Source organism: Nomascus leucogenys, chromosome 1a (assembly GCF_006542625.1).
Source record: "Nomascus leucogenys isolate Asia chromosome 1a, Asia_NLE_v1, whole genome shotgun sequence".
Taxonomy (NCBI): Eukaryota; Metazoa; Chordata; class Mammalia; order Primates; family Hylobatidae; genus Nomascus; species Nomascus leucogenys.
In genome coordinates this window covers 98133364-98149331 of record NC_044381.1, presented here as the reverse complement: position 1 = coordinate 98149331, position 15968 = coordinate 98133364, and the positions used below count along the sequence as shown (strand labels likewise).

At 38.3% G+C, this 15968-nt stretch overlaps 1 protein-coding gene across 2 annotated transcripts in view; it reads left to right on the top strand.

Annotated features, from left to right (window-relative positions):
• SEC23A (Sec23 homolog A, coat complex II component) overlaps positions 1–15968 on the top strand; it is a 73091-nt gene that overhangs the window by 24888 nt on the left and 32235 nt on the right. For both annotated transcript variants that reach the window (XM_030813757.1, XM_030813758.1), the window contains exons 8-11: positions 3985–4143; positions 5553–5668; positions 12891–13014; positions 15141–15221. In XM_030813757.1, coding sequence (XP_030669617.1) covers positions 3985–4143; positions 5553–5668; positions 12891–13014; positions 15141–15221 — 480 coding nt within the window. The remainder of the gene's footprint in view (positions 1–3984; positions 4144–5552; positions 5669–12890; positions 13015–15140; positions 15222–15968) is intronic.

Sequence of the window (15968 nt, the reverse complement as noted above, 5' to 3'; positions counted from 1 at the left end):
TAGTTTTATGAAAGTATCTGTATATAGTTTTATTTGCTCTTTTCTTCATTTTTTCAGCTTTACATGACTGCTATTATCTCAAATACCCAGAATGAAGAGGGTATTTTTGTTATTAGTTAAGAAAGTTATAGAAGTAATAATCATACCTTGTGAAAACATTCAAACAATATGCAATGGTGTATACAAATAAGTAGAAGACAACTTTCCTTGTTCTCTAGATTTGTTAACCATATGATTTTATTTTATTTTATTTTATTTATTTATTTATTTTTAGATGGAGTTTTGCTCTTATTGCCCAGGCTGGAGTGCAGTGGTACAATCTCAGCTCACTGCAACCTCCACCTCCTGGGTTTAAGCGATTCTCCTGCCTCAGCCTCCCAAGTAGCTGGGATTATAGGCACCCGCCACCATGCCTGGCTAATTTTTTGTATTTTTAGTAGAGACAGGGTTTCACTGTGTTAGTCAGGCTGGTCTCGAACTCCTGACCTCAGGTGATCCGCCCACCTCAGCCTCCCAAAGTGCTGGGATTACAGGTGTGAGCCACTGCGCCGTGCTAATCATATGACTTTAAAAATTATCATGAAGTTTATATCATTTACATTCTGTTCTGAAGCTGTAGTGTAGGTTGAAAAATGTACTCTATTTTGTCCAATAACTACTTATAGAAATTAGAGATAAAATAGCATTTCTAATGTGACAATACAAATATTAATTGTGGAATAAAGTAGAGCGATTATACGCAGAGACGGATACTTTCATATATAAAAGTCATAGGATATCTTTTACATTTTTCCTAGGTCCTATCACTTCCTTTGGATCATACCCAGTTGCTCTTTTGTTTCTTATAAATATTCTGAGTTCTTCTATATTCAAACATTAAAAAAAAAACGACCCTCTCATTGCATTGGTAGTTTGGGTGGCTATAGAATTCCAGTTTCAAAATAAACTTCATTTGGAAATTCAAGTCATTCCTCTCGAGTGTTCTGACATAGACATACAGTTTATTGATGATAATTGGATGTAGTCTCATGCTTGTTCTTTTTTTAGGAAACTTATTTTTTCACTAGACATTTTTAGAATATTCTCTTTAATTTTGGAGTTCTGAAATTTTGTTAGGCTGTATTTAGGTTTGATTTTTTCTTTCTTTAATTATGTTTGGTTTTGGTAGACCCTTTAATTCTGAAGAATATTGTCATTCTTCAGCTTAATTTATTTCTTTTTTTCTATTCTATATTTGTTACATTGATGCTGGATCTCTATATCTCTTTATATATTTATTTTTTTCCTCATATCTTTCTTTGCTCTTATTTATATGAGATTTCCTCAGCTTTGTTTTCCATATTTCTAGCTCAGTCTTCAGACATGCTTTTCGGCCCATCTATTGAGGTTTTAAACATTTTCTTAATGCTTTTAATTCCAGAAACTTTTGAGAGTTGTCATGTTTGTTGTGATATCCATTGTAACATGTGGTTGGTTCTATATCTCTCAGCCTCTAATTTTCATGCAAAGACCCTTCTCCAGGCAGATGGCCTACTTTCTGCAGAGAGCAGTTCTTAGGAATTGCTGATGGCAAAATCTGTTGTCAGCTGCTGTATCTGGAGGTATAGATACACACTGTTTCTTCTTTGGTTCATTGCTGCTTTTTGTATTTTTTGATTCCAAATATGGAGCTTTTTGGGCATCTTCCTTTGGGAAGATCTGGGGCTTACTTTTGATATCTGTGATATGTTTTGTTGATTCTTTTGATAATCCAGTACAATCTATTGTTTGAATTCCTCAAAATTTCTGATCTACTGCTTGCATTATTTCCTATCTTTAAATTTTATGTACTTTTTGGTTTTTTTTGAGACAGAGTAGTTCTGTTGCCTAGGCTGGAGTGCAGTGGCATGATTATGGTTGACTGCAGCATCGAACTCCTGGGTTCAACCAATCCTCCCACGTCAGCTTCCTGAGAAGCTGGGACTGTAGGCGTGTCCCATCATGCCCAACTAATTTTGTTAATTTTTTTTCTTTTTTTTTTTTTTTTTTTGAGACAAGGTCTCCCTTTGTTGCCCAGGCTGATCTTGAACTCCTGGGCTAAAGTGATTCTCCCACCTTGGACCCCCAAAAAGTTGAGATTAGAGGCATGAGCCATGGTGTCTGGCCTATTTATTTATTTTTAATTTTACTTTATTTTATTTTAAACAGAGTCTCACTCTCTCATCCTGGCTGGAGTACAGTGGTGGGATCTTGGCTCACTGCAACCTCCACCTCCTGGGTTCAAGCAATTCTCTTGCCTCAGCCTCCCAAGAAGCTGGGATTACAGGTGTGTGCTACCACACCCGGCTAATTTTTGTATTTTTTTTGGTAGAGACAGGGTTTTGCCATGTTGGCCAGGCTGGTCTCGAACTCCTGGCCTCAAGTGATCCACCTAAAACAACTTTTCTCTTATTTCATTGACATCTTGTGAGGAAGGGGAAGTAGATTGGGGTATTCAATCCATTAACTTGGACTGGAAGTGTAAGTCATGCATACTTTTTTTTTTTTCTCTCTCTCTCTCTCTTTCTCTTTTTTTCTTTTTTTTAACAGAGTCTCACTCTGTTGCCCAGGCTGGAGTGCAGTGGCACAATCTCGGCTCACTGCAACCTCCACCTCCCGGGTTCAAGCAATTCTCTACCTCTGCCTCCCAAGTAGCTGGGATTACAGGCACCCACCACCGTGCCCGGCTAATTTTTTGTATTTTTAGTAGAGATGGGGTTTCACCATATTGGCCAGGCTGGTCTTGAACTCCTCACCTTGTGATCCACCCGCTTCGGCCTCCGAAAGTGCTGGGATTACAGGTGTGAGTCACTGCACCGGGCCTCTTTCTTTCTTTTTTTTTTTTTGTTTGAGATGGAGTCTTGCTCCATTGCCCAGGCTAGAGTGCAGTGGTGCAATCTTGGCTCACTGCAACCTCCACCTCCTGGGTTCAAGCAATTCTCCTGCCTCAGCTTCCTGAGTAGCTAGGACTACAGGCATGTGCTACCATGCCCAGCTGCTTTTTGTATTTTTGGTAGAGACAGGGTTTCACCATGTTGGCCAGACTGGTTTCGAGCCTTTCGCCTCAGGTGATCCACCCACCTCAGCCTCCCAAAGTGCTGGGATTACAGGTGTGAGCCACTGTGTCCAGCCTCTTTTTTTTTTTTTTTTTTTTTTTTTGAGACGGAGTCTCGCCTTGTTGCCCAGGCTGGAGTGCAGTGGCGTAATCTTGGCTCACTGCGACCTCCACCTCCTGGGTTCAAGCGATTCTCCTGCCTTAGCCTCCTGAGTAGGTGGGACTATAGGCATCTGCCACCATGCCCGGCTAATTTTTTGTATTTTTAGTAGAGATGGGATTTCACCATGTTGACCAGGCTGGTCTTGAACTCCTGACCTCAGGTGACCCACCCGCCTCGGCCTCCCAAAGTGCTGAGATTACAAGTGTGAGCCACCACGCCCAGGCTTTTTTTTTGTTCTTCTATTATACTTGTGTTCTAAACATCAAAAGCAAAAGTAAAACACCAACAAAAAGATAGAAGAGCCAGGTGCAGTGGCATGTGCTTCTCATTCCAGCTACATGGAAAGCTCAAGTGGGAGGATCACTTGAGCCCAGGAGTTAAAGTCCAGCGTTGGCAACATGTTGAGACCTTGTCTCTAAAAAAAAAAAAAAAAAAAAGATGTTCACTCTTCCACTTTTCTCTCTACTCTTCCTGGTCTAAGATGAGTTAAGCAGGAGAAATATCCATGTTTATAGGGATTAGGCTCATAGATTAGTTTAGAATTAGGAATGTACTACTATATACCATAGGATTTTAAAAGAAAGTTGTTCAGATATCTTTGTTTTTAAATTTCATTGTAAACATTTGATTATTTTATTTCTGAGAAAATATATGCTTTTCTCTTACTTAGACGGAATATATAAAAAATTATTCTCAGAAATGTATATTCATATGCTTTCTTTTAAACTCTTGACTTTTTTTTCGATAGTGTACTTTTCCCAACACTGGTGCTCGTATCATGATGTTCATTGGCGGTCCTGCTACTCAGGGGCCTGGAATGGTGGTCGGAGATGAGTTGAAGACACCTATAAGATCGTGGCATGACATTGACAAAGACAATGCCAAATATGTTAAAAAGGGAACTAAGGTGATTTTGACTTTTAAATATTTTTACCTGATTGGAAAACAGGTATTCATTTGCTGGCAGAATAAGAATACAAATAGTTTTTGATAGAAATTGGTATTATACAGTTTGATACTATAACTGGTATTCAGAATTGGAGAAATATTCATTTTTTTCTTGATAATTTGTTGTAATTTTTCTGGTTTGAAATATTTAAACACTTCATAGTAGGTGTCAGTAGGTATCTCCTTAAAAATTATTACTGAGAGAAACATTCTGTGCCTTTTTAAATATTCATGTTAAAGAATGTCTTTCTGTTTAGGAAAAGTCGTTTTTACATTTTTCAGTTTTTCATTTCCAAGAGGCAGTCCTTAATTTTTCCTTTAGATATGAATATTGTTCATAGCTTAAATAGTCCATCATTTTCTTCTAAGTTGTTTTATGTTCATCTGACTTCCCATTTTTTGGGTTTGTGTAAGTACATTTCACTAATGTTGATTTTTGACTCTCTTATATTCGTTCTATTTGTTAATATCTCTTAATTTTTGAATTCTCTGGAGTTCAGTTTTAGTTTGGTTTGTGCTGTATCATGTATTTTTTGATAGTCATCATCAGTATTATATTTTTAAAAGTAATTTATGACATAATTTTTGCCACTGTTAGTGGCAAATGAGATTAGTTCTTTCTTGCCAACTAATTTGCTTTTTGAGCTTGGAATTTTTCTTGGTTACAGCTTCAAAAAAGGTTTTAGATTCATTTATCTTACTGCTTTTTGTATTTTCTCTATTTTTGGATGTTTTTGTTACTTGAGTATGGATTTAGCCAGGAAAGAGAGTTCTCTGTTGTTTTTCTTTTTCGAGGCAAAGTCTCGCTCTGTCGCCCAGACTAGAGTACAATGGCGCTATCTCCACTCACTGCAAGCTCCGCCTCCTAGGTTCATGCCATTCTCCTGCCTCAGCCTCCTGAGTAGCTGGGAATACAGGCGCCTGCCACCATGCCCGGCTAATTTTTTGTATTTTTAGTAGAGATGGGGTTTCACCGTGTTAGCCAGGATGTTCTCGATCTCCTAACCTCGTGATCTGCCTGCCTCGGCCCCACAAAGTGCTGGGATTACAGGTGTGAGCCACCACGGCCAGCCTGTTGTTTTTCTACTATGTTTATGTATGAAGAACAAGATATGCAACATGCCTTCCTTTAAATTTGGCTTCATCTAGGGGTTTATCTAGAAAGAGTGGCTTTTAAGGAAAAAAAATGTGAAAATGTCAGACTCACAGAAGTTGTATAATTTTATTGAGATGACAGAAAGTTAAATAAATCATAATTTAAATTATGAGTTATTCTTTTAGTCCTTCTTTGATCATTTTGATCTGTTAATGGAAAAAAGATTTATAGGACAATTTTGTATATTATTTTAATTAAAAAATCTTTTGTAGCATTTTGAAGCATTGGCTAATCGAGCTGCTACAACTGGCCATGTTATTGATATCTATGCATGTGCATTAGATCAGACAGGTCTCCTGGAGATGAAGTGCTGTCCCAACCTTACTGGGTATGTATTTAAATTTTTACAGTTTTTGTAATTATAAGCAAATGATAACATTTACTGATATAAACCAATAATGACCGTTTAGGGAAAAGTGTCATCTTCCCACTACTTCAGGGCAACACATCCGTTAGTAGTTTTTGATACTCTTTTCAGTAAAGCACACTTTTAAATTTGTTTAAAAATATGGAGTTATAAACCTGTTTATAACTTTTAAATTTAACACTTTTAAATGTAACACTTTTAAATTTGTTTAAAAATATGGAGTTTACAACCCTGTTTCTAAAGCTTACTTTGATATCTTGAAGTCATTATTTTGATTCATTACTTTAACAGCATTTTTGAGATAAAATTCACATACCATAAACTTACCATTTAAAATATACAGTTTGGTGCTTTTAGTATATTTACAGGATGCACAGCCATCACCATAATTTGTTTAGAACATTTGCATTACCTTAGAAACTATGTTCCCATTAGCAGTTACTTCCCATTACTCCCTCCTTTTTCTTCTCACCACCGTCTCATCCTTAGACAGCTGATAATTGCCTATTCTGGACATTTTATAAAATGGAATCAGAGGCTGGGTGCGGTGGCTTACGCTTGTAATCCCAGCACTTTGGGAGGCTAAGGCAGGTAGATCATGAGGTCAGGGGTTCAAGACCAGCCTGGCCAAGATGGTGAAACCCCATCTCTACTAAAAATACAAAAAGTAGGCAGGCGTGGTGGCCGGCGCCTGTAATCCCAGCCACTCGGGAGGCTGAGGCAGGAGAATTGCTTGAACCCAGGTGGCAGAGGTTGCAGTGAGCTGAGATCATGCCACTGCACTCCAGCCTGGGTGATAGAGTTAGACTCCGTCTTAAAAAAAAAAAAAAAAAAAAAAGAGGAATCAGAGCCGGGCGCTGTGGCTCCCAACCGTAATCCTAGCACTTTTAGAAGCCGTGATGGGAGGATTATCTGAGGTCAGGAGTTCAAGACCAGCCTGGCCAACATGGCGAAACCCCATCTCTACTAAAAAACACAAAAGTTAGCCTGGCATGGTGGCATGTGCCTGTAATCCCAGCTACTCAGGAGGCTGAGGCAGGAGAATCACTGGAACCTGGAGGTGGAGGTTTCAGTGAGCCAAGAAGATTGTGCCACTGCACTCCAGCCTGGGCCACAGAGTGAGGCTCTGTTTCAAAAAGAAGGGAATCAAATGGTCTCTTGTGATTGGTTTCTTTTACTCAGTATAATGTTTTCAAGGTTCATCCAGACTGTAGAAAATAATAATATTTTATTTTATTTTTATTGCTGAGTAAAAAGGGAACAAGGGGTCAAAGTGCTTTTAATAGTATTCCATTTGATGGATACACCACATTTTGTTTAGGAATCCATCAGTTAATGAATATTTCATTTCCACTTTTTGGTTACTGTGAGTAATGGTCCTTTGAACATCGTGTTCAAGTTTTGGTGTGGAGATTATGTTTTTGTTTCTCTTAGGTATATATCTAGGAGCAGAATTGTTGCGTCATATAGTAATCTGTCCTTAACATTTTGAGGAACTGTCAAACGGTTTTCCCAAGTGACTGTACCAATTTAAATTCCCATTACCAAAGTGTGAGGATTCCAGTTCCTCCACATCTTTGTCAGCACTTGTTATTGTCTGTATTTTAATTAATTTTTTTGAGATGGGGTCTTTCTCTGTTACTGAGGCTGGAGTGCAGGGTGCAGTCATAGCTCACTGCAGCCACAATTTCCAGGGCTCGAGCCATCCTCGCACCTCAGCCTCCTGAGTGGCTGGGACTCCAGGCACATGCTACCACACCTAGCTAATTATTAATACTATTTTTTTGTGGAGACGAGGTCTCACTTTGTTGCTCAGGCTGGTTTCGAACTCCTGGGCTCGATCCACCTGCCTCTGCCTCTCAAAGTGCTGGGATTACAGGTGTGAGCCACCCTGCCCAGCCTATTGTCTGTTTTTTTGATGATATCTGTCCTAGTGGGTACGAAGTAATATCTCATTGTGGTTTTGATTTGCATTTCCCTGAAAACTAATGATGTTGAGCATCTTTTTATGTACTTACTGGCCATGTGTATATCTTTGGAGAAATGTCTGTTCAGATTCTTTACCCATTTTTAATTTGGGCTATTGATTTTCTTTTTATTGAGTTAAAATAGTTTGTTATTTTGATATAAATCCCTTTATCAGATATATGACTTACAGATATTTTGTCTTATAGGTTTTTTCCCTCACTTTTTTTTTTTTTTTTTTTTTTGAGACAGAGTCTCACTGTGTTGCCCAGGCTAGAGTGCAGTGGTGTGATCTAGGCTCACTGGAACTTCTGCCTCCTGGGTTCAAGTGATTCTCCTATCTTAGCTTCCCCAGTAGCTAGAATTATAGGTGTGCACCACCACACATGACTATTTTGTATTTTTAGTAGAGACAGGGTTTCATTATGTTGGCCAGGCTGGTCTTGAATTCCTGACCTCAAGAGATTGACCCACCTCGGCCTCCTAAAGTGCTAGGATTACAAGTGTGAGCCACCCCTCCCGGCCTCCCTCACTTTCTTGATGGTATTGTTTGCAGCACAAAAGTTTCAAATTTTGATGAAACCTAGTTCATGCTTTTTCTTTCTTTTTTTTTTTTTTTTTTTTGAGACTGAGTCTTGCTCTGTCACCCAGGCTGGAGTGCAGTGGCGTGATCTCGTTTCACTGCAACTTCCACCTCCCGGGTTCAAGCGATTCTCCTGCCTCAGCCTCCCAAGTGGCTGGGACTGCAGGCGCCCACCACCACACCCGGCTAATTTTTTTTTGTATTTTTCGTGGAGACTGGGTTTCACCATGTTGGCCAGGCTAGTCTTGAACTCCTGTCCTTGTGATCTGCTGTCCTCTGCCTCCCAAAGTGCTAGGATTACAGACCTGAGCCACCGTGCCCAGCCTTGATTTTTAAAAATTTTTTAATTTTTTAATTTTGAGACAGTGTCTCGCTGTGTTGCCCAGGCTGGAGTGCAGTGGTGTGATCTTAGCTCACTGCAACCTCTGCCTCCCAGGTTCAGCAGATTCTTGTGCCTCAGCCTTCCAAGTATCTGGATTACAGGCATGTAGCACCATGCCTGGCTAATTTTCATATTTATTTCAAATTATCTGCCCGCCTTGGCCTACCAAAGAGAGATGGGATTACAGGCATGAGCCACTGTGCCCGGCCAACAATTGATTTTTATATATCGATTTTATACCCTGCAACCTTGCGGAACTTGTTTGTTAGTTTTAGTAGTTTTTCTGTGGACTTCTTAGGATTTTCCCTGTATAACATCATGCCATCTGCAAATTGGTATTGTTTTACTTCTTCCTTCCCATCTGCATGCTTTTTCTTTTCCTTGCCTAATTGCCCTGGCTGGAATGTCCAGTACAGGATTAAAAATGGTGAGAGTGAATATCCTTGTGTTGTTCTTGATCTTTGGGGGAAGTCGTTTAGTCTTTTTTTTTCTTTTTTTTGAGATGGAGTTTCCCTCTTGTTGCCCAAGCTGGAGTGCGGTGGCACGATCTCGGCTCACTGCAAGCTCCGCCTCCTGGGTTCAAGTGATTCTGCTGCCTCAGCCTCCCGAGTAGCTGGGACTACAGGCATGCGCCACTACGCCCAGCTAATTTTTGTATTTTTAGTAGAGATGGGAGTTTCACCATGTTGGTCAGGCTAGTCTCGGACTCCTGACCTCAGGTGATCCACCTGCCGCGGCCTCCCAAAGTGCTGGGATTACAGGCATAAGCTACTGCGCCCATCCCTGTTTAGTCTTCTACCATTAGAAGATATTAGCTGTGGATTTCATCAGATTGAGTAAGTTCCCTTCCAAAAACTCTCATGAAAATGTGTTTTTGGGATTTTGTTAAATGCTGTTTCTATACTTATTGATATGATCATGTGACTTTTGTCCTTATTAATATGGTATATTGCACTGATTTTTGGATTTTAAACCTACCTTGCCTTTCTGGGATGAATCTCACTTGGTCACAGTGTATAATCCTTTTTATTATTGCTAAATTCAATTTGCTGGCATTTTGTTGAGGATTTTTGCATCTGTCTTCACAGGAGATACTGTCCTGTAGTTTTCTTTTGTTTGGTGTTGGCATCAGGGTAACTGTCTTCACAGAATGACCTGGGATGTGTTCTTTCCTCTTCCATGATCAGTTATTATTTTTTAAATAATTTAATTAGACTTAAAAATCGATTAGATGTGTCAACCCTTTCTCAAGTTTATTTATTTAAATCATTCATCTAATAAATATGAATGAGCACCTGTTATGTAGCAAACTGCTCATGGCACTGCAAGTAAAGCAGTGAACTAAACGTAAAACTCTTTGCCCTCATGGAGCTTATCTTCTAGTGCAGGGCTCTTCCGTATAATTTCGCAATGGATGTATTCTTTGTGCTGTCCCATGGAAATGTGGCAAGTATGACTGAGGAACTAAAATTTTAATTTTAATTGCTTTACATTTAAATTTAACTAGCCACATGTTAGTACAGGTCTAATGAGAGGAGGTAGGATAAGTATGGTAGATAGAATGTCAGATGGTGATAGCATTGGGAAGAAAAAAGGTCAGGAAAGAAGAATTGGGGTTTGCGGTTCTAAATAGGATGAATAGGCAGAGCCTTATTGAAGGTGATATTTTAGCAAAGATGTAAGGAAGTAAGAGTGAGCCGTGTGCATATATGAAGTAAGAGTGTTCCAAGTGAGGAATAGCAAGTACAAAGTTGAGAATGTACCTGGGGACAGGTGCTGTGGCTCACACCTGTGTAATCCTAGCACTTTGGGAGGCTGAGGTGGGTGGATTGCTTGAGCTCAGGAGTTTGAGACCAGTCTGGGCAACATGGTGAAACCCTGTCTCTACCAAAACTACGAAAATTAGCTGGGCATGGTGGTGTGCGCTTGTGGTCCCAGCTACTTGGGAGGCTGAGGTGGGAGGATTGCTGGAGCTTGGGAAGTCGAGGCTGTGGTGAGCCATGATTGCATCACTGCACTCCGGCCTGCGTGACAGAGTGAGACCTGGGCTCAAAAAATAATAAAAAAAAAGAGAATGTATCTGTGATTTTGAGAAATAGCAAGGAGAACAAAGTAGCTGGAATGGAGTGAGTGAGGAGGATAGGTTACAAAGTCCATTTACCTGTTTAAAGGGCTTTGGACTTTACCTTGAGTGAGATGGGAAGGCATTGGAGAGTTTTCAACAGAGGAGTTTTATGATCTGACTTAATAGTTTAAAAGGATCGCTGACTTCATTTGTCGTTAGTAGAGTATAGGGATGTAAGAATACCAAGTGATGGTAGCACAGATGGTGGGAAGTAGTTGGATTTTGGATATATTTGGAAGATAGATGTAAGGGTGTGGACAATTCCTCCATAGAGGTTTACTGTAAAAGGGAGCAGAGAAATGGGGTGGTATAAATTGTCATTAATCTAGGATGTATTATCAGGTATAATGATGACTTAGATCATCATAGATAATATGTTTGTAGAAAATCTGACAGAATCTATAAACTATTGGTATTAATATGTGAAGTTGGCAAGCCTTCTGGATCAAGGTCGGTGTACAAAGTTTAATTATAAATTTATGTACCAGTAACATTAAAAAATTTAAAAGGATACAATTTCTAATAAGCATCAGAGATAACATAAAAACTTTTTAATAATATCAAAAGTAAAATTATGGTCAATTAGTTATAACATCAGTTTTATTCTTTTGCCTATTTTAATTTTTGATTGTATCTTTTATTGATGTTTAATACTTAAAATATTTTAAAAATGTGAGCAAGTGTATCTAAATATTTTATGCATATGTGTATCCCCCTTTTTATATAAACAATATTTTATACATCTTTGCCCTCTTTGTGTTTTTCACTTATATCCTAGAAATCAGTCTGTAGCAGTGTATTACTGTGTTGTGTGGATGTAATATTTTTTCATCTAGTCTCTAATTACATGATTATTTGGATTGTTTTCAGTTTTCTGTTATTCTGAGTTTGTGTTTGAAATACAGTATTTCAAACATAAGGAAAAAAGGAAAAAAAAACTTTTGTTGTTACAAATAGTGCTTCAGCAAATAACCTTGTGAATATATTTTGTGTTTCTGTTTTTGTTTTGTTAGAGTATCTTTGGAATAGATTACTATTAGTGGGGTAGCTGGATTAAGGAGGAAATCCGTATGTGATTTTGTTAGATATTATCAAGTTGCTCTGTACTGGGGTTGTACCATTTTGCAGTCCCAGCAGATATATATGAGAGTGCCTGTTTTTCCATAGCCTCACCAACATAATATGTTGCTGTCAAACTGATTTTTGCCAATCTATTAGAGAAGGAATGGTATCAAAATAGTTTTTAACTTTCAAGTTAATATTAAAATTTTTTTTAATTAAAAAAGTAGGTATATGCTTATTGAAAGAAAATTAAAATAAGTGCATAAAGTGAAAATACTCTCTTAATTTTCTTCCATTCTCATTTGCTCGGTATAACGTGTATATTTCATGTGACATAGACAATACATGCATATACACACACACACATACTCGTTTTTAAGAGTGAGAATGGGATGGGTGGGTGGCTCATCCCTATAATCCCAGCACCTTGGCAGCCCGAGATGAGCATATTGTTTGAGTCCAGAAGTTCAAGACCAACCTGGGCAACATGGCAAAACCCTATCGCTACAAAAAACAAAAAAATTAGCTGGGCATGTTGGTGCAACCTGTAGTCCAGCTACTTGGGAGGCTGAGGTAGGAGGATGGCTTGAGCCCAGGAGGTTGTGGCTGCAGTGAGCCGTGATTGTGCCACTGCACTCCAGCCTAGGCGACAGAGTGAGACCCTGTCTGGAAAAAAAAAAAAAAAAAAAAAAAAAGAGAATGCGTGCTGGAAACTGTCAGGTACCTTTACCAATATGGAGAACATTTGTTACTATATACTCTTCTGTACCTTTTGTGTTTTGTAATATGGTGGAGATATATTGCCTATTTAAAGAAGAATTTTTTTTAAATTACCAAGGACAAATGCAGCTGTTAGGGTCACTCTATTACCTTTCGAATTGAGATTATTTGTGGGGTGAGGATATTCTCATATATATTTTAATATTAAAAATTAGTAATACAGCACATTTTGGGAAATATCTTTAAAATTTATTGGTAGTTTTGAGAGGTAATTTTCTTCTACGATTTTAACACATGGACTCAGTAACTGTGTCAAGTATGTTGTTTTTTTGTTCTTTCCATGCAGAGGATACATGGTAATGGGTGATTCTTTCAATACGTCCTTATTCAAACAAACTTTTCAAAGAGTCTTTACCAAAGACATGCATGGACAGTTTAAAATGGGCTTTGGTGGTACACTAGAAATAAAGGTAAGAACCAAAACTTGACATGTGTGATATGTTATCAAAAGACAGCTTATAGGTTTGAGTGTAATTCTAAAATGCCATTAATCAAATTTAATACTTGCTTTCAAAATTGTGGTTATTTTATATTGAAACCTGAGTTAGAGATTTTCTTCACCAGAAGAGTGTCATCATTCAATGTATGAGACTTTACTTGAGCATTTCTGAATAATTGGTAGAAAAGTAGAACAATATTGGTAAAATATTCTTTAACTTTTCATTTTTTTCTTTATGTAGGGCTTAGCTCTTTAAAGTATGTTTTATCTTTTTTTTTGAGACAGAATCTTCCCCTGTCATCCAGGCTAGAGTGCAGTGCCATGATGTTGTCTCACTGCAGCCTCTGCCTCCTGGATTCAAGTGATTCTCCAGCCTCAGCCTCCTGAGTAGCTGGGACTACAGGTGTATACGACTGTGTCTGTCTAATTTTTGTATTTTTAGTAGAGATGCGGTGTCACCATGTTGGCCAGGCCGGTCTCGAACTCCTGACCTCAGGTGATCTGCCTGTCTCAGCTTTCCAAAGTGCTGAGATTACAGACATGAGCCACCACGTCCGGCCTGTTTTATCTTTTGTAGAGCCAAATCTATTTATGTTAGTGCTAGGTTAATGATAGGAATTGTTATCTGACTTAAGAGGAAACTGTTTTTTACCTTTTGGATAATCAGTAATTGTTTTATGATTAGTTGTTATTACATAATTCTATCATTTATTTCAAATTTGGATTTAAAATACCCAAAGGCTAAGTGCTTCTAATCCTAATTGATTCTTACTAAATTAATTCTAAGCACATTAGTTTTGAATTTTCGTGAAATATTTATTAATCTTGTTTTATTGAATGCTTGCTATATGCCCAACATTGCATGGGAAGTTACAGAGATGTCTAGGGATATCTAAGGTACACATCTTGCTATCGAGAAACTTAGCATTCTCTTGATTAGAGAGGCAGGAAAAGTAAACAGTGTATGTAATAGAATGACATAATAGTAAGTTATAAAAACACTATAAAGGTTTAGAGAAGAAAAATGAACATATATAGGACACAATTTATTCTAAGGAGTGTGACTTATAGTTTTTTTTGTTTTGTTTTGTTTTTGAGATGGAGTTTTGCTCTTGTTGCCCAGCTGGAGTGCAATGTCATGATCTCAGCTCACTATAACCTCTGCCTCCTGGGTTCAAGCGATTCTCCTGCCTCACCCTCCCGAGTAGCTGGGATTACAGGCATGTGCCGCTATGCCCAGCTAATTTTGTATTTTTAGTAGAGACAGGGTTTCTCCATGTTGATCAGGCTGGTCTTGAACTCCCGACCTCAGGTGATCCACCCACCTCAGCCTCTCAAAGTCTCGGGATTACAGGCGTGAGCTACTGTGCCCGGCCACAGTTGTTTTTTTAAAGGTGTTAGAGGATAATGCATTTTATTCAGGAACCCAGTGTGAGGAGAAGCATAGACGTGAGAATCAGCATTGTGTGTTTGAGAAAACTGCCCAGTGAGAGTAGATGCTTTGTATTGGAATGAGGGGAAATAGCTTAAATTTGTGGGAGCTGGTTGTAGTGTGGAGACACAAGTGTAGGCAGAAGTCATATTAGGTATTTTGGGTAAGATTCATCTGACAGTGGTATTCTGCATATGTCAGGAAAAGGAATCTCAAGTAAGAAAACAAAAGTAGGCTTTCCAATTTTTTTTTTTTTAGATAGAAGGTATTGTGATAGCTTAAATTTTGGTGGCAAGAGAGACTGGGGAGAGACCAATCTTGGTGACAGATTTTCTGTGGGAGGAAAAATAGAATAGGGTGTCTAAGGTTTTGGATTAGGATATGTGAATTTTGGGTGGATAGGTAGAAGTCTGAAGTCAGAATGGGGTTCCCAAATGGAGACCTCCTATGTGCTAATGGAAATAGAAGGTTAAAATTAGGTTGGTGCCAGATTTTAAATTTGTCAGTGAGCATAGAAGTGCTCATTGATTAATTTTCATGTTAGTATATTTTCATTGGCTTTGAGTTTTAAATATAGATGAATATCTTATATTCTTATACACCTGTAGTTGAACATTTGAACATATCTTTGAGGAAACCGAACATGCTATTTTCTTATTTTGCAGACCTCAAGGGAAATAAAGATTTCAGGAGCTATTGGACCCTGTGTGTCACTCAATTCTAAAGGACCCTGTGTGTCTGAAAATGTAAGTTGTGTTTATTCTAAAAAGAAAATAAAGGGCTAGGAACTGTGGCTTGCACTTGTAATCCCAGCTACTTGGGAGACTGAGGCAGGAGGATTGCTTAAGCCCAGGAGTTAGAGACCAGCCCAGGCAACATAGAGAGACCCTGTTCCCCTCCTGTTATTCCCCCTCAAAAAAGAAAAAAAGAAGATACAGTGAATGCACAAGACGGCACCAACAAAAACTTGGGGTGGCAGCCTATAGCATTCCTTTCAAAATTCTTATATTGATTGTTTTATGTAGTTCAGCTCCCATTGGTATGCCTCTATTCGTGGTTGCTCTTTCTGCATAGCCTTTTCCCATCCACCCCTAATGAAAACTTTTATACTGTCACCAGTCTTCTATTTTTTATGCCCAAATTATGTCTTGCCCCAGTGTGCCTAAAAAACAAACAAACAAACAAGCAAAACAAAACAAAACAAAAACTCATGATTTGGAAATTTGGAGACTTCTGAAAGTCAAAATTAGCTTTAAATTGATTTTTGTTACCAGAATTTTCCAAAAAGTAACCAAATTAGCCAGATTTGGAATTTCAGTTCTTTGTTCTTTTTATCCAATTTAATGGAAGTATAATGTACTCTAAAATGGTAGAATCATGTAGCTGTAGAGAGGATGGTGGGACAAATAATACAAAGTGGGTAATCAACTTTAAAAATGACAAAGCTAAAAAATTAATGTGTATAAGCAGTTTGCTGGTAAAGGTCTATCTAT